This window comes from Ursus americanus, chromosome 5, assembly GCF_024610735.1.
Source record: "Ursus americanus isolate L20-20 chromosome 5, mUrsAme1.1.p, whole genome shotgun sequence".
Classification (NCBI taxonomy): Eukaryota; Metazoa; Chordata; class Mammalia; order Carnivora; family Ursidae; genus Ursus; species Ursus americanus.
In genome coordinates, this window is record NC_142131.1 from 55,136,991 (window position 1) to 55,156,660 (window position 19,670).

At 38.1% G+C, this 19,670-nt stretch overlaps 1 protein-coding gene across 1 annotated transcript in view; it reads right to left on the reverse strand.

Annotated features, from left to right (window-relative positions):
- Nucleotides 1-805: 805 nt before the first annotated feature.
- PKD2L2 (polycystin 2 like 2, transient receptor potential cation channel) overlaps nt 806-19,670 on the reverse strand; it is a 38,063-nt gene continuing 19,198 nt past the window's right edge. The window contains exons 9-14 of the mRNA XM_045794619.2: nt 15,604-15,724; nt 14,267-14,368; nt 12,475-12,539; nt 11,805-11,859; nt 1,345-1,457; nt 806-907 (exon numbers count right to left, since the gene is read on the reverse strand). Of these exons, the coding sequence (XP_045650575.2) occupies nt 811-907; nt 1,345-1,457; nt 11,805-11,859; nt 12,475-12,539; nt 14,267-14,368; nt 15,604-15,724 (553 nt within the window). The 3' untranslated portion in view covers nt 806-810. The remainder of the gene's footprint in view (nt 908-1,344; nt 1,458-11,804; nt 11,860-12,474; nt 12,540-14,266; nt 14,369-15,603; nt 15,725-19,670) is intronic.

A 19,670-nucleotide genomic window follows, 5' to 3' on the forward strand; every position in this document is an offset into this window, starting at 1 on the left:
ATTAAAAGAGTTACTTCACACAACTTTCCGACCACCCAGACAGGGCTTTTGTAGTGCCTTCATTCCTACTTCTCATTCATTAAGTTGACTTCTCATAACCCTGATACTCCTACCTCGCTCTTTAGTTTTTAAAAGTATATTTTGTTTTAGAGTGGTTGAGGAAACACTTTTAGAATAAATGTGTCATGTTAGAAACTTTCTAGATGAATTTCCAGTTTGAAAATATTAGTGAAATTTCTGTAGATGATTGGGAAGTTCTGCATTTTAGCTTTTTCTAGGTGACCTCAACCTGGGAAGAATGAAAGTGAGATTATTTTATTTGGGGTCTTACATAATGGTTTTCCAGAATCCTAAGTATTAATTTATCTATGGCCAGAAGAAGTTAGAACATGGTACATGATGAAAGCACAGTTTCTATACTCTAGGTAACATTGAGAAAACTGTCTTTACCTACTTAGTGACCTATTAGAGACCTTCCCCATGAACCATAAGCAGCAGCATTTTGTACTTTATCTTCACATTGCTAGAATTAAATAAATCTCCTAAAATCCTTTATGTGTAACTGTGTGTATACTCTGGATGCATGCTGTAACATACATGGATTGTACAGCAGGTCCCATTCAGGGGCACTTAATTTCTGGAAATCTTTTGAGATTATCATGGACTCTGATGATAGTTTGCTGATAGGTGGTGCAGTGTTTTTAAAGTGTACCTGTAATGGGGACATGTTTAGGAAATAATTCAGTACAAGGATAAATCTTTGTTAGAATTGCTCAATGATCATATCACAGGTTCTCACCTGCACTTCTCTCAAGGTTGTAGAGTTGAAATCTTTCTCATCACTCGGTTTAGTTTTAGACTGACATAGTGTAATTCTTTCTCCAGCTCCACAGCATATAAAAAGAGTCTAGAGAATAATTTAGAAGGAAGCAGAGAATGAGTAACATACCTTTGTGCATAAAGTGTCAGCAGGTTATTAGTACCTATTGTGAAGTACTTGGGAGTGGGAAGATAGTATTTTAAGCTTCTAAAACATGCCTAGTGTGGCCAAGTTTGGATCTTATATTCTAAAACTGGAGAACAGTTGTTTGCTATGCATATCAAATATAAATGGCAGTTCCTATTTGGACACGTAAGGATAAAAGCAATTGGTTTCACTCTCACCTTACATTTAAACAAATAGAGTCTTGTGCTTTCTGTTTAATTTCAAAGTTGGGTAAAAAGATGAGAAAAGGGGTGGCATCTCAACAGAATAAGGTCTGGTTTCAGGAAAATAATATAACTCATGGCCCTGGTCCCCATATCATGATATCCCACAGTGCCCTGGTTAGAACATATACTTACTCTCGAAATTCCTGTTGAGTGACAGGCTGGTAGTCATCTTGAATTTCTGCAGAATAATACTTTTTCTCAAGCCTCTCTTTCCACTTTTTCATCTGCTTTGCACTTTGAATCTCCTGTCAAGTCAGAGGACAAGCATAGTTGGCACCCAAGCATCATGGGGTTGAGAATCTTATACTAGTCTCCAGGGCTGTGGTTTTGAGCCCCACTGGAGTTTGCCCTTCCTGGCTTTAAGATCTACGCATCAGCAGATTCACTTGAGAGGGCCTGGTGTTGGAACTGTTCACTGGAGTTAGGGGTTTTTTAAATTAAAAATCATCAGCTTATTCTCGTTTCACTGCCTCTTCCTCTCTGCCTCTCCAGCTGAATTTCTTTCTCATGTTCTCTGTTCTTCACTTGGCTAAAGCTGAGCTGTTCTTTTCTGTACTTCTGTTGTGTAATGAAGCAAATGTACTAACAAGTACATCTGTGGGTATTTGCCCTTCTAGCTGCTTCGAGGCCAGACCCCTGCAGTCTTACCTAACAGTCCCCAGTCCCCTTTTTGGGATTACTGCATCAATCTGTACACTCCAATCTGCCCACAGACCCCAAAATAAGTTCCTCATAACAGAAAATTCTTGTTGCCGCGTTTGTCTCTGCTCCTAAAGAGTCCTTCCTGTGTTTTGTCCTCACTACCACCCACTTGCCTTTTAGTGTCCAAATAATTTTTTCCCAAATTAGAAAAAATGCACTCTTATGTTGTAGAAAATAGGGACAGCACTTAAAAAAAAAAAGGGAAAGAGGAGGGGTGTCTGGGTGGCTCAGTCAGTTAAGCATCTGCCTTTGGTTCAGGTCATGATTCCAGGGTCCTGGGATCGAGCCCTGCGTTGGGCTCTTTGCTCAGCAGGGAGCCTGCTTCTCCCTCTCCCTCTGCCTGTGCTCCCCCTGCTTATGCTCTTGTGCTCTCTCTCTCAAATAAATAAATCCTAAAAAAAAAAGGAAAGAAAGAAAGGAGAGACCTTGCACCCAGATATGATCCAAAGACTTCTCAGTAAATCAGTACGATACTGCCCTAATCCAGCAATAATGTGAAGTACCAAAGTTGATCCCTTTATAAGGATTCTGATTACTTTGCTCAGAGGGGATGGTGGCCTAAGTTCGTACTCTGTTTACTTGATAAATGTGTGCTGGTCTGGTCAGAGAAACTATCAGACAGTGTCTGTCTTTTAAACCAACATAGTATAAGTAGGAAAAGATGGCTTTCAATCTTGCTAGTTTTATTTTGGCCACATTATAACATTCATGTTTTGACATATTCACTTAGACTTTTAATGTGGTGTTAAAGTGGTAGGCCATGCAGCTATTTCTGTATGGCCAGGCCTGTTACAATATGGATGTGGTAGTAGTATGGGTTAAACAGACTGCCTAGTAAACTTGACTCATCCTTCAAAAAACCCATCTCAACCCTCACTACTTCTGTGAAGCCTGCCTTGACGTTCACAGGACAGTGGCTCCTTTCCTCACAGGCAGAGTGGTAATTCTGGGGCCATTTTCTCCAAGTTTCAGGGTTCTAATCTACTCAACCTCTTCCCTGTAGACGGTAGCTGTCACTGTTGTCCCTGCATTCATTTAGTGTTCAACACTGTCTCTTCTAGTCCTCTAATACCTCAGGAAGGAATTCTCGGTAGTAAATGCCCTCTTTTTGGACTACCTTGTGTGTGTTCATTTTTCTTTTTTTTCTTTTTTTTTAAAGATTTTATTTATTCATTCGACAGAGATAGAGACAGCCAGCGAGAGAGGGAACACAAGCAGGGGGAGTGGGAGAGGAAGAAGCAGGCTCATAGCAGAAGAGCCTGATGTGGGGCTCGATCCCATAACGCCGGGATCACGCCCTGAGCCGAAGGCAGACGCTTAACTGCTGTGCCATCCAGGCGCCCCTGTTTTCATTTTTCTGACTGAACTAATGAGTATTTGGTAGCAGGGGAACTCCAAAGAAACAGACCCTCGTAGGTAGCGTGCTTCCATCAAGGGACATACTAACTGGCTCTAAGAATATGAGACTACCACCTGGCCATTTGGGATTCCTCAGGCTACTGAAGCAGCAAGCAAAGAAGTGGGTACTCAGCGGGCTGAGTACCAAGGGGAAATTGGTTGCTGCTACAAAACAGGTGCAGAGAGGGCTATATTTGGAATCCAGGGAATTCTCTGGGGGATGCCTGTTTTAGGTCCAAAAACAAACTTTGTAGTTTAGGGATGCCTGGTTGGTGTAGTTGGTATGAGCATGCAACTCTTGATCTCGGCATTTTGAGTTCAGGCCCCATATGGTGGGTAAACTTTACTTAATAAAAGAAAAATAAACTTTGTAGTTTAAACATTGAGTTCTTAAGGAATTGTGATATCATTAGGAAAGGTCTTAACATCACCCAGAGATAGATACAATGACTGTTGGGACTTTGCTTCTCCCTTTTGGGGGAGAGGATAAAAGTGCCTTCATTTGTATAAAGGATAGTTCCACCTTATTGGATGGAACTGTGGAAAACAGTTAATGTCATTTTATGCAAGTTCAAATGTGTATAATAGCCAAAAGGGTCAACTGGACCTACTATTTAGCTGATTTCTCTCAACTCAGAATTTACCCTTTTCTGCTCTATGATGCTAGGTCTTAGGTTTTACAAACCTGATTCCCCAGACACTTGCTACTGGCTTGTTAGGTTCTGCCTTAGTGGAGGATGGTGGGGTGAAGGATCTGGGTTTTTATCCATCAGCATTGCTTCTGCAAATGGTAGTCATCTCCAGCAGCCGTGGTTGGCTCCCGGCTGCAGCAGTCCAAAGTCTTTTGGCATACCCAGAACCAGGCTCATCACTCTCACTCAGAAGTGGTAGCAGCAGGGGTGGGGTGGGGATTACCCTCAGAGGTCTGAACAACAGCTCTGTAGGCTCCTCTAAGATGAGGTTCAGATAACTTCGCTTTTTGTAACCTTAGCCTTGGGAGTGATAACATCTTCCTAGAGTATGAGTTGCATCAGTGTTTTTACTTTTTCTGCCTTCCAGTACCCATGTAACCAGTTCCCTGTAGTAAATTTTTTCTGTTTAAACTATATAATGTCGGGCGCCTGGCTGGCTCAGTCGCTTAAGCATTTGCCTTCAGCTCAGGTCATGATCTCAGGGTCCTGGGATTTCCAGTCCCATATCCGGCTGTCCGCTCAGTGGGGAGTCTGCTTCTCCCTCTCACTCTCCCTTTGTGCTCTCTCTCTCTCAAATAAATAAAAAGCCTTAAAAAAGAATAAATAAATAAGATACATAATGTGTATTCCATTTTCCTGATTAGGTCCCGACTAAAGGTATACATATTTGGTCAAATGTATTTTTGTGTCTTTAAGGCATGCTTTAATTTTCCTTATCTTGGTTTTAAGCACTTTTTATTAATTCTTGGGCACTTTCTATTTTGTTGCTATTATAGAGTATTATAATTTTTAATGAACTGGTTAGTGTTTGCATATATGACATAACTTTAAATTATTTTTAATTCTATATTGAATTCTGGTACTTGCATATCTAGGAAACTTAAGAGAATCATATGTCAACTAAAGGTAGTTTATATCTCTTCTCTCCCAATTCTTAAACTTCTAATTTATTTTTCTTAATTGTTTTTGGCTCATCCCTCCAGTACATCCTTTCCAGTCTGTTAAGTAATTTGGAGCTTAGGGGTGAGATATATATGGTTTTTGCTGTATCAAGGAAGTGTCCATTGATTTCTGTTTTGTTTTGTTTTGTTGTCTCCCTAAGATTGGATGCTGAATCTTATCAAATACGCAGCATCTGTGGAAAATGATCATGCAACCTTCCTTTTGGATGTATTAATAGAATGAATTATGTTAATTAGTTCATTACCAATTTTAAACCATCTTTCCATTCTTAGAATAAACCCTATTGAATCATGATATATTATTGTGTTCTGTTAGATTCTGTTGCTAATATTTTATTTAGGATTTTTGATCAAAATTTATAAGTGATATGTGTATATGTGTGTGTGTATATATACATATAGTCATTTTACATAATGACTATATAGCCATTTTATAAAAATAATTTGGAAGGTTTCCATTTTTTTTTCTGGAACAGCTTAAATAGATCGAAACTATTTGTTCCTTACAAATCTGATAAAATTCCTTTGTGAAGCCATCTGGGCCTGATTTATTTTTCAGGCAGGTAGCTCTGATGACTTTGTGATGTTCTACAGAGCTCTTTTCTGGGCTCATTTTTGGTTAAATTTATTTTCAGAGAAAAATTATGCACTGCATTCAGTTTTTCAAATGTTATTTGCATAGAATTATACAAAAAAGTCTCTTAGTGATTTTTTTCAGGTGTACAACATAATGATTTCATATATGTATATATTGTGAAATGATCACTAGTTTAATAGTTAACATCCATCATTACACAGTTATAGATTTTTTTCTTGTGATAGGAACTTTTAAGATCTACTCTCTTAGTAACTTTCAAATATACAATATGGTGTTATTAATTATTATTAATAATTAATTATTAGTTGTAGTCATCATGCTGTACATGCATCCCCAGAACTTATTTTATAACTGGAAGTTTGTACCTTTTGACCACGTTCACCCATTTTACCAATTCCTCCCCCTGCCCCTCGTGAACCACCAATCTGTTCTCTGTATTTATGAGTTCAGTTTTTTGTTTTTTGTTGTTGTTTTTAGATTCCACATATGAGATCATACAGTATTTGTCTTTCTCTGACTTATTTCACTTAAAATAATGCTCACAAGGTTTATCCATATTGTTGCAAGGGGCAGCATTTCCTTTTTTTTTTTTTTTTAAATGGCTGAGTAATATTCCTTTATACATATATCCATTTCTTTATCCATTCATTCACTGATGGACACTTAGATTATTTCCATGTCTTGGCTATTCTAAATAATGCTGCAGTGAACATGGTGTGGATATCTTTTAGAATTAAGTGTTTTTATTCCCTTCAGATAAATACCCAGAAGTGGAATTGCTGGTAACCATATGTTCTAATTTTTTGAAGAACTTCCATATTGTTTTCCACAGTGGCTGCACCAGTTTTCATTCCCACCAACAGTTCACAAGCGTTCCCTTTTCTCCACATCCTTGCCAACACTTGATATCTCTTGTCTTTTTGATGACAGCCATTTTGACTAGTGTGGGGTGATAGCTCCTTTGATTGGCATTTCCCTGATGATTAGTAATGTTGAGTACCTTTTCAGGTACCTGTTGACCATCTCTTTGTCTTTGGACAAAGGTCTATTCAGATCCTTTGCTCATTTTCCAATTGGATTTTTTGTTGTTCTTGTTGAGTTGTGTGAGTTCTTTATATGTTGTGGATATTAACTCCTTATCAGATATATAATTTGCAAATATTTTCTTCTCTGCAGTAGGTTGCCTTTTCATTTTGTTAATTGTTTCCTTTGCTGCACAGAAGCTTTTTAGCTTGCTGTAGTCCACCTTGTTTTGTTTTTGCTGCCATTGTTTTTGGTGTCAGATCCAAAAAATCATCACTGAGACTGATGACAAGGAACTTACTACCTGTGTTGTCAGAGGAGTTTTATGGTTTCGGGTCTTAACGTTCAAGTCTTTAATCCATTTTGTGTTAATTTTATGTTAATGTTATGTAAGATATTGGTCCAGTTTTGTTCTCTTGCATGTGGCTCTCTAGTTTCCCCGGCACCATTTATTGAAGAGATTTGTCTCTTCCCCATTGTATATTCTTGGTGTTTTTGTCATAAATTAATTGGTCATATATGCAAGGGTTTATTTCTGGCCTCTCTAGTTTATTCCGTTGGTTTTTGTGTCTCAGGCAAATACCAGAATATTTAGATTGCCAAAACTCTTTTTTTTTTTTTCTTGTTTTTTAGAGAGAGAGCACAAGCAGGGGCGAGAGAGGGGCAGAGGGAGAAGGAGAGAGAGAATCTTGAGGCTTCATGTCCAGCGCAAAGCCTGATGCAGGGCTTGATCTCACAAATGACCTAAGCGGAAATCAAGAGTTCCCGGAGGCTTAACTGACTGAACCACCCAGGTGCCCCAAAAGCTTTGTAATATAATTTGAAATGAGGGTGTGTTACGCCTCCAGCTTTCTTCTTTCTCCAGTTACTGTTTCTCAAGATTGCTTTGACTATTTGAGGTCTTTGTAGTTTCATGCATATTTTAGGATTGTTTGTTCTATTTCTGTGCGAGATGCCATTGGAATTTTGATAGGGATTGTGTTGAATCTGTATATTGCTCCAGGTAGTAGGAACATTTTAACAGTACTAAGGCATCTAATCCATGAGCATGGAATATCCTTCCATTTGTTTGTGTTTCTTCAGTTTCAGTGGTATTTTTTTAATTACTTGTTTCTTCATTATCTCTCCCATTGCAATTTCTTACTATGCATGTTTACGCTTTCTCCCTCTTATTCCATGTTTGTTGGCTAGTAGTTTCTTCCCACTGACCTTCCCAAAGAACCAGCCATTTTATATATTTATACAACTTTGTTATGTGCCATGTATTAACTGTTTTTATCTTTATTTCTTATTTGTGTTTTTTTCTATTTATTGTTCTTTCTAACTTTTTCAGTTAATGCTAAAACCAGTTTTTCAGTCTTGATTTTTACTGATAAATTTATCAGTAAATTTATCAGTTGATTTTCCTCGGGCATTTGACTTTATCTCATAGATTCTGCTGTATAGTGTTTTTATTGTTTTTATAAGAATTCTGCAATTTCATTTTGTATTTCCTATTTGATTCAAGAATTGTTTAATAGTTTTTTTGAAGATTTTATGTATGTGTTTATGAGTATTTATTTACTTTGAGAGAGAGGAGGAAAGAGAAAGGAAGTGGGGGGAGGGGCAGAGGCAGAGGGAGAGAATCTCAAGCAGACTCTGTGCTAAGTGTGGAGCCTGACATAGGGCTCGATCTCGCAACCCTGAGATCATGACCTGAGCTGAAATCAAGAGTGGGACACTTAACTGACTGAGCCACCCAGGCATCCCAACGATTATATTTATTTTTAGAGAGAGAGAGAGTGCATACGCACACAAGCATGAGCAGGGTGGCTGGCCAGGGGTGGGGGGTGCGGTTGGTGCAGAGGAAGAGGGAGAGAAACAGAATCCCCACTGAGTGTGGACTCCCAGAAGGGACTCAATCTAACCACCCTGAGATCATGATTCTGGCAGAAATCAAGAGTCCAGTGCTTAGCTGTCTGAACCACCCAGGTACCCCAAGAATTGTTTAATAGTTTAAAGTCTCAGTTAAACAATCTTTATTTTCTGATTTTGTTAAAACATTTTTACTGTGTTGCTTTTAAAATAATTTTTTCTATATTAACCAATTTTTGAATTTATTGATTTTTTTAATATTTATTTGCCAGAGAGACTGAGGGCCTGAGCGAGCACAAGCAGGGAGAGCAGAAGGCAGAGGGAGAAGCAGGCTCCCTGCTGAGCAAGGAGCCCGATGCAGGACTCGATCCCAGGACCCTGGGATCATGACCTGAGCTGAAGGCAGATGCTTAACCAACTGAGCCACCCAGGTGCCCCTATATGATCATTTTTTATGAATGGGTTTTTGAAAAGCAGATATATCTTCTGAGAGTACAAAGTTAAATACGGAACTATAAGATCAACTTATTATATTGTTTTGTAGTTTTTGTCTTGTATTTTTCTTGATCTCTATTTTTAGTGTTCTATTTTTAGTTTATTTCTCATTTTATAAGTTTAGTAGGCCATACTTGATGGAATTCGATGCCCTATTATTTGGTGCATAGATAATCATAACTATTAAAGTTGATGTTAGCTCTATAAAGTGCCCTTCATCTCATTTAGAGCTGTAGGTCTAGAATTCTACCTTGACTTATATTCAGTTGTGTTCTCTAAATCTTTTGCTTACCTGTTTACAACTTTGCTTATGCTTTTATATTTAACTTTTCTGAATCACTTTGTTTTAGGTATATATTTTAGGATATAGCATAGAATTGGGTGTTGCTTTGTGATTCAATCTGAAAATTTTCCTTTTTAAGTAAACTAAGCTTAGTTGCTTCTACTGATAGTCAGACATAACTGGTCACAGTTACACCATACTGTTTCATGGTAAGTTTTAAATTTTTTACCACATGGTATATTTTGTTTTGGTTTTGGTTCTTCTACCCTTTGGATGGTATATATTTTTGTTGTAGTGGTTTGTTTTTATTCATGTATCTTTTTATACAACCTGGGTCCTCTCTTCTTACTTGGGTTCTCTCAACAAGGAATCAAACAAGTTCAACAAGAAAATGAGCTTGTAGTTTTTTCCTTCTCCTCATCTTCCTCTCCATTACCCAACTATATTTAGTCTTATTACTGTGTTTCATGTATCTGAGAGATGGAGTCTAATGTAAGACACACCATTGTTTATGGACCACTTAAGAAAGAAAGGTTACCAATTACCATATGACACCCCGTCAACCATAAGGTTCATCTTGATTTTAACGATGTTAAAATGTGAGAACATGTGTTTTAAAATCATTGAAACAATTTATTGTATTATTAAATATGCTAAAATTTATTCTTACTGATTAACTCTAAATGATAATTCTTTAATTTTAGCTATATATTCAAACCAATCAGTCAACTTTTTCTATTTTATACCATCCCTCTCCCCTCTTCCTCTTTCCAAAATTTCTCCAGTCATCTTTTGGTTAGCTGAAGCTGATTGCTCTCGTAGAATCCTCAGGGATACAACAGTATTCTCTGAGTTCTTGCGTGTTCAAAACTATTTGAGCCTTTACACTTGCAGCATGAGTCTGCTGGATATAAATATGCCTGGCTTACATTTTCTTTCTTTGCATAATTTTTAGATATTGCTCTGTTGATTTATGGTGTTGAGTGTTGTCATGCTAACCTGGTTTTCTTTTTCTTGTAAGTCCATATTTTACTTGGATAAGTATCATGTTCATTCTAGGTGATTCCCCTAGGTACACAGTATGTTTTTCAATTTACATCATCTTTTATTTCAGAAGTGGTTTACTGAATTATAATTTTGTTTTTAAAAGAAGCTCAAACTTACGGAAAACTTATAAGAACAGTACAAATACTTTTTTTTTCCTTTGAAGTATTTGGAGTTGCCAACACGAATGTCCCATTGTCCCTGAGCGCATCAGTGTGTATTTGCTGCATACAAGGACATTCTCCTTTATTATAGTCACCGCATAACCATCAGAATCATAAAACTGATATTGATAGATTATTATCCTCTAATGCTGAGTCCTGCATTTGAATTTGCCAGCTGTCCCAATGATGCCCTTTATAGTCAGTGGATAGTATCAGTGGATAGACAGAGGTATAGAACACACACACACACACACACACACACACACACACACACACACACAATCTACAATTCTAATCCAACACCACAAAGTTCATTTTAACCTTCAGCCTTTCCTTTTTGTAACTTCCTCACCTCACAGAAACCTCGCTCTACTACATGTATAGCTGACCCCTGAACAACATGGGGGTTAGGGGCGCTGACCTTTGTGTAGTCACAAATGTGTGTGTAACTTTTGACTCCCTAAAAATTTAACAACTAATAGCCTACTGTTGACTGAAATCCTTTTTTTTTTTTTAAAGATTTTATTTATTTATTTGACAGAGAGAGAGACTGGGATCACAAGTAGGCAGAGTGGCAGGCAGAGGGAGAGGGAGAAGCAGGCTCCCCACTGAGCAGGGAACCAGATGCGGGGCTTGATCCCAGGACCCTGGAATCATGACCTGAGCCGAAGACAGACACTTAACTGACTGAGCTACCCCGGCGCCCTTGTGGACTGAAATCTTAACGATGCCATAAGTAGTTGATGAAAACATATTTTGTATATTATATCTATTATATACTGTATTGTTATAATAAAGTAAGCTAGAGAAAAAATGTTACAGAGAAAATCATAAGGCAGAGAAAATATATTTACAGTAAATACTGTACTGTGTTTATTAAAAAAAAAAAAAAGACCCGCATATAACTGGACCTGCGAAGTTCAAACTGTTGTTCAACAACATGGTTCCTGAACAACACAGGTTTGAACCATGTGGGTCCACGTACACATGGATTTTGTTTACAGTACTGTAAACATAACCTTTTCATTGTTCAAGGGTCAACTGTATAAAACATGAAAGTAATTAATCACATTAATGATTATGAGAGAAAAATGACATAATCATGTCAAGAGAGTGTGCTCACTAAACCCTGTGGGATTATCACACAGTGACTACAGCTGGAGGACCAGGGTGTCTGGCTGAGAGCAACAATAAGAGAGGTAGCATGCAGGACTGAAGTGACTTGTTCTAAACAACAAACTAGCTGGATTCTGGGAGAAATTTTTGGTGGTGGCAACTACCGCTCTAAAGAAAGCAAATCATTTCAATTCTTAATCAGAACTCTTTTGTAGGCATATTTCTAATAAAGCTATCTTTATAAGAAAGTTAAAATCTTACATTTTCATCAAAGCCTTCTCTTCTGGCTCGCTCAACCAAATCTCCACTTTTCGTACTAAGAATATAAAATAAAAATCAGAGGCATATGACAGTAGAAAGGGAAATGCCAACATAAAATACAATCAGCTCTATAGTAAGGATCTGAATTGCATTTTTGATCTTTCTGATAACATAATTATTTGGAAAGTGTGGTCATTAATAAGTTCTCCAGAGTGTCACATCTATAGCTATAAAAAAAAAGTTTATATTATGTCCCACTGCCAGAGGCCTGGGTTTCAGAAGCATTTTGATACCAAAATGATTCAGTAGATGTAAAGGTATCCTTAATTATTTTGTGTAAGAATGTTTTTATTTTGATAGCTAAATGCATGCACTTAATGTAGACTAAAATTTTTTCCTACCTTTTTAGGGGGTCTATATTCCATCCAGCTTTCTGTTAAAGCTTTTTCTGAGGGGCATGGCATGCGTTAAATTAATTTTTAATTAGCTTAGCTTGGAGTCTCACGGCACTCTCAAAATTAGGAGGCACTACTGGATGGTGTGTTGACAACGTATTTGAAATCAGCACATTGGATGGTGATTGTTTTGCAACCAAAACTTTACTCTCATTGTGAGCTTCTAACACAATCTACGGTTTGAAACGGCACGTTAAAAATTTAAGTCATCTTACCTTTTTTTGTCTTCATCCTCTTCAGGTTTCTTTAGTCTGAGTTTTTCGAGAGCATTGTTGTAACTCTGGGCATAATTAAAAATAGTTTAAAATTTTAACAAATATATATCCTGTACTAATTTTGATCAAGGAATAAGAAATACGGAATGCCTGTCCCTAGGGACTACTACCCTCAAGAAATATGGAGGCAATGCTGTGATTATCTTTCTTTCACTTTGTCACCACTTATGATTTCTGCCTGCTAGTGAAGAAGAAAAAGGGGTTCTCTTGTGAACATCACACTTGAACTTAGAAAAAGAAATCTTTGAACAGTTTTATGAACATTTATTGCATTTAAGGATGTTAACACTTTAATGCACATAACCAGCATCATAATCAAGAGATAAAAGATGACAAAACCTACACTTCACCTCACTGGGGGACATATGAATAGTTTCCTTTTACAGGTGAGCTCTTGGTCAGAGTTTTTAAACTCCACTAACCTCATGGCTCTTAGGACTTTTCCTGTGTGAAGTGATGCAGTTAGAGCCATGGCTATGCAGAGATGAGCAAGATGGTACACACATGACTCTGCTAACAACTCAAGCGAAGTAGGTGTTGAGAGGACAGGGAAGATGTCACTCTGTCCAGGAGAACAGAAGGTCATTGAGGGAATGGAGGGAACATTGCTGGGGTCAAGGAGTGACATGAGCAGAGGCCCAGAGGGGAGAGCGACATTCAGTGATGGTGCACAGCGCTGTGCTCCAACATGGCTGGGCCATACCATGCTGTCCACGGAGGCATGGAAGGTAGACATGCTACATAGTTCAGTGATCGTGAATAAGGACAAGTTGGAACTGTGAGACTTGAGAAGGTTCTTGCATGTTTGCGTAAAGAGCTTGGACTTACCTCACAGGCCCAGAGAAACTGAAGAATTGGGAGCAGAGAAGTGATATCAGAGCTGGACTGGCACAGGAAAGAGGCCAGAAGATGTTACCAGACAGAAGGCTGGGTGAAAAGTACTGAGGGCCCTAACCCAGTGGTGGCGGTTAGAATTCAACATGGCCTTGAATCTCGCAAATGTGAACAAAACTACAGAGATGGACTTGACACACAGGCCTTGGTAACAGACCATATGAGGGACAGGGAATAAAAAATTCAAGGTTTTTAAGCCTCGAGTGACTGAGAAGAGTGTTGCCATTAACAGAAACACGAAAGGAAGCAAGATAAGGCCCATGGATTTCTTTTTTTTTTTTTTTTTAAAGATTTTATTTATTTATTCGACAGAGATAGAGACAGCCAGCGAGAGAGGGAACACAAGCAGGGGGATGGGAGAGGAAGAAGCAGGCTCATAGCAGAGGAGCCTGATGTGGGGCTCGATCCCACAACGCCGGGATCACGCCCTGAACCGAAGGCAGACGCTTAACCGCTGTGCCACCCAGGCGCCCCAAGGCCCATGGATTTCTGAGTTAAGACTGTTTATAGAAATTTACTAGCATCTAAGTTGAAAATTTTGGGGAGGGAAGGGATAGGTTTATTATAAAACCCAACAGTGCTTTGCATTTAGTAAACAGCTCAGTTGCTATTTGATATATTGAAATCTGAAATAACTTCGGCCACCTTTTTTAAACCCAGAAAGAAATCTCACTTCCCTGGCAGTGAAATAATACAAATAAGAGCAAGACTGGACCAAAACAAAAAACAGAACAAAAAACCCCACCACTACTTGGGATTTAAGTGCTATTCAAAGGACAAAAGTATAAACTGAAAAGATTTGTCTTAGAATTCAAAATAGGAAAAGAATTGGACATACCTTTTTAATCATTTTACCAAGTTCAAAATCTGGCCTTCTGCCTATTGAATAATCAGCTTTCACTTCAGAATAAGTATCATTAATAATTGCCAAGAACATGTTCTGGGGAGAAATAATCACATAATTATTTCAGTAAAAATTTAATTTACATGTTAGTGACTCTGATGAGTGCTGGGATTTTTTTTAAGATTTTATTTATTTATTTGACAGAGAGCACAAGTAGGCAGAGTGGCAGGCAGAGGCAGAGGGAGAAGCTGACTCCCCACTGAGCAGAGAGCCTGATGCGGGACTCAGTCCCCAGCCCTTGGGATCATGACCTGAGCTGAAGGCAGACGCTTAAATGACTGAGCCACCCAGGCGCCCTCAGTGCTGGCATTTGTAAATTAGATTAAAATTTAAAAGTAGCCCATATGTTCAGTAATAGAGAAATGGCTATGCAGGCTATAACATAGTAGAATGGGAAACGTATAGTGTGGATATAGGTGAGTATGTTTATGGTAAATGAGAAAAACCATGTAAAATAATGCATATGAACTGGGTAGTAATGTAGATATCTATGTATGTATACACATATACATACACACACTAATTGATCAACATTGCATACCAGAAGAAAACAGAATAAGTATATGTTCATAAGAGTGGTTTTTTAAAATTCTATAAAGCTGTTTAAATGCATAGTCTTACTAAGGCTCTTATGAATACTATGTCCAGATCATACAAACAATTGTGGAGAGGGTATTCTTACTTCCAGCCCACCTCCACCTTTCACTGAAGCCCAGCTCTGTCACTCTGAGGACTTCTGGCCACCACCAGGGGATAACTGCTGTACATTGACAAAAGTGTTTTCAAGGAGAACAGTAGCAGGGCCTCGACTAGGAAAGCAACTTTTCCTGATTAGGAAGGCCACATAAATTTGTCCTGAGCACACGTGAAAGACCCACCCTGGGGACTCCGAAAAATCGCACAGGTATGAGCTTTTAGCCGTAAGGGCTAGAAGCCATTGCAAATGGGCAGAATATATTCATCCCTGCCAGTGTGGAATGTCCCAGGCTGGAGAGACCTGGGATATTCACGTTATACTCAGAGAGGATTGAGCACATTCCTGGCACATGCCAGACACCAAGATGGTAACTAATGTGATCACATTCTCCTTTGGACAAACTGAAAACATTTAGACACTGGACTTAGCCTGGATTACTAGGAATCCACACAATTCCTATTAAATGTAAAAAGCTCTGACAGCTAAGCAGTGATATTATAATTTCTTCTAAATTAATAATTTTATTTTTTATTCTAAAAAATATTAAAAAGGGAAAATACATGGTCATACTTACCAGCAGGACAAAGAACACAAAAAAGATGAAAGTGATGAAGTAAATGGGTCCCAGGATACGATTGGCTTGCTGAATACCGGCAAAATTAAAATCTCCAAGAACAATTCGAAATTGTGCAAATCTTTGGGAAGAAAGAAAAACATTATATCCCTTCACACATACATGACAACTGATGGGAGTTACCGCTGTGTCTAGGAAAGTATCCATCCAGCTGCATGTGGCATAGGTTCTCTGGCTTTAGTCATGTTAGCCCCAAGTTCAGTAAAACTAGGTGTGGATAATCCCCCTAAAGGCCAGACAAGGTACTTCAATAGCTCAATAGTGATTCAGGAAATGAGGGGCTTCCACTTACTCAATCCCACAAGATTTGACCCTTGAGATATTTGCTTACCAACTAGTCTTGGCAATAGCCTTAGCCTTTCTTGTGTCCTTCTGAAACTTAGAATACCTGACCTTGTCCAATAAGGATTTTCAACTTGTACCTAGACCCAAGAACCCTAGAATTTCTAATACCAATAATGTGTTTAATCTGTACTCCTCTTCTGCTAAAATAAGATGCCGACAATTTATCACTTGCTGAGTTTCAAACGAGTGCTGGTAATGACCCTCAAACATGATCCAGAGGTGGTTTTTTTTGTTTTTGTTTTTGTTTTTGGAGACTGCATTCCAGTGAGCAGCGTGGGGCAAAGCAGAGGAAGAGGGAGAGACAGACTCCCCGCTGAGCGTGGAGCCCAACTCAGGGCTCAATCTCAGGACCTGGATATCATGACCTGAGCTGAAATCAAGAGCTGGGCGCTCAACTGACTGAGCCACCCAGGCGCCCCCTAAGGTTTACTTTATTCTCTTCAATAACTATAAATCTTGGATTTGATGTAAAATAACATTTAAAATATAACAGATCTTCATTTTATTAACGGTGGAAAATTAAGAAATTAAGGCTTTGAATGAGCGTAGTAGCAGCAGAGGTGGAATTAGGATTACTTAACATGACATCTTATTTTCTCATCATTAATTTGCAACGGCTTTGCCAGACATACCAGGGATATGTTAAAAATTATGTAGATGATGTCTTTGTTTTTAAATTGAGAACTGTTTAATTTCATCTTTACTCATACATTAAACAATTAATTTAAAATGTATTTGGATCTTTCTTTACAAGTTAAAATAGTTTTCTTGGGAATAATTATCTTTTTAGCTATAATACAAACACTGAGCAGTCTGTAGAAGCAAGTTAGAATCTTTCATAAATGGTGATAAACATTGTTAAGGATTGTTGCTTGGGTTCTGTATTATATCAGTCGATTAAATTTCAGCATTACTTTTAATTAATGTTAATAGATCCAACAGACCCAGAAATATCTGTGATATCAGATTTAACCTAAATTCCAAAGGAGGTCAGTGGGTCAGTAGGTTATTAGGTTAGAAAAAGATTTATTGTAGGGGCGCCTGGGTGGCACAGTGGTTGGGCGTCAGCCTTCGGCTCAGGGCGTGATCCCGGCGTTATGGGATCGAGCCCCACATCAGGCTCTTCTGCTATGAGCCTGCTTCTTCCTCTCCCACTCCCCCTGCTTGTGTTCCCTCTCTCGCTGGCTGTCTCTATCTCTGTCGAATAAATAAATAAAATCTTTAAAAAAAAAAGATTTATTGTAGTTTCCATTTTTAAAACCCAGGTTCCTGAATTGATCATTTTGAAATAATAATTTAAAGATTATTAATATTAGATGAAATTAAATTTTTTTCTTTAAATTATGTGAACAGTACATAGGAAAATCTCTCTTACTCTTGTTTTGCCAACAGTTACATGTTACTTTATTACCAATATTCTGTTTTCTGGAATAGATAACATCTATTTTATGTTCCTCATGGATAGCCAGGGCTCTAATATTGGACAATTAAAAGAAAAAGGCAGCACTCCAGTTTTTCTGATTATAATAATAATGCACGTTCATGGGAGAAATTTTAGGAAGTACTAAAGAAAAAGTTTTAAAAATTCGTAACCTAACTAGGAACAACCACAGTTGATACTTTGAGCTTACTTGGATTTATGTTTGATATATTTTGATGCCACTGCTACTGCTATTAGATGCTTAAAATGAGTTATTTTAAGGGGGAGTCTGGGATGGAATTTTTAATAGTATGTAGATACTTTGCGTGATTGGTTAGTCAGTCAAAAGGAAGAAGGCTTCTTGTTCCTGGTTGCCTTTGCCCCCCATGTAAAGGGAGCACAGCTGTAAACAATGAAGGAAGAAAATGTATTCAAAGAAACGGGCTACTTGGAGTCCTAGGGCTCAAGAGTAACCTGGGACTTCCTCTTGGGTACCTAAGACATGATTAAATCATACTTAAAGTATTTATTTAGCCTTTTTTTTTTTAAAGATTTATTTATTTAGGGGTCCCCGGGTGGCTCAGCCAGTTAAGTGTCTGCCTTTGGCTCAGGTCATTATCCCAGGGTCCTGGATCGAGCCCCACATCGGGATCCTGCTTCTCCCTCTGCCTCTCTCTCTCTCTCTCAAACAAATAACTCTTTTAATTAATTAATTAGCCTATTTATTATAAATAAATATTTTATTTATTTGAGAGAGAGAGAGCACAGCAGGGAGGGTCAGAGGGAGAGAGTTTTTAACTCTGCACTGAGTGTGGAGCCCAGTCTGGATCTCATGACTCAGATCACGACCTGAGCTGAAACCAAGAGTCAGTCGCTAACCGACTGAGCCACCCATGCACCCCATTTATTCAGCTTTTAATGCTGGTTTATAATGTTCTTCTACACAAGATAAGAAAAGCTGAACTGGAAGGAGACCAAAGTCTCTCAACAACGATTTTTTCCTCTCTGATATGGGAGAATGAGAGGTTTTGTTTTAGTTTTGATCAAACTTGATCTGTAATCCTTGAGTTGTATTTACAGAAGAAAAGATAAGTTAAAGGCACCGTTTTTCCTCTCCAGAAATTAGCTTGTTAACTAAAGCTTCTATTCAGTCCTTCTCTATCAGGAAAGTGTCCAGATACCTCTGCTGTGTAAGTAATGTGAATAACAAAACCCTAACCAAGTTGCCGAATGGTTATAATCACATAGGAAATGGAGACTTCAAACACAATGTAATTGTCATTTTTCTCCTAACTGGAATTTAGTTTATCTCTCCGCCGCCCCCACCCAACCTAAAAGGAACACCATGACTGCTTAGCATACAGGGTTATATTGAATGAAAATACTGTTTTGTAGCTTTCTGATACCCCTGGTAACTTTCTAGAGTTCTCTCTTATAAATTAAAATAGCTAACAGTTCCATAATAATATACCTCTGTGGTTACTATAACTTCACATGACTGGGTATTTAGCTATTCCTTAGCATTTTCCAAATATTGCCTAGTTCACTGTCTGTCTTCTGTAACTCAGGTTAAACATGTTAGGCCTTCTTGTTCCAGTCTTCTTACCTCATATCTTCTCCTACTTTCTATATCTCTATGTCACGTTTTCAGTAACTTTTGGTGGCCTATTTTTCACTTTACTCATACTGTCTTCATCTCTTATTTGCTGTCAAACCTGTCAACTAGTTGGGTTTTTTTTGTTTGTTTTTTGTTTTGTTGTTTTTAAGTAGGCTCCATGCCCAGCATGGAGCCCAATGTGGGGCTCAAATCCACAGCCCTGAGATCATGACCTGAGGCGAGATCAAGAGTACAACACTCAACCAACTGAGCCACCCAGGCCCCATTTTAAGAGGTTTTTAATCTCAGTTACTATAATTTTCAGTTCTAGAATTCTATTTTTGATACTTTTACAAATATGTCACTTTTTATACTGTCCTATTCTCTAAAGCTGTTTTCTGACTTATGTTTTATTTCTCTAAATATAGTAAATATTGCATGATTATTCCAATATTGGAAGTCTTTGAGTCTGTTGTTTGTTATGTGCTTGTTCTTGCTTATGATTTCTTATCCCGTCTGTACCAGGTTGCCTTTGACTATGAGCAGTAAGTTATATTTGAAAAATTGCTTGTAGAAGAAATTTGAGACTTAGGATGAATAAACTTTCTCCAGAGAGGTTTTTTGTTTGTGTCTGCAGATGTACAC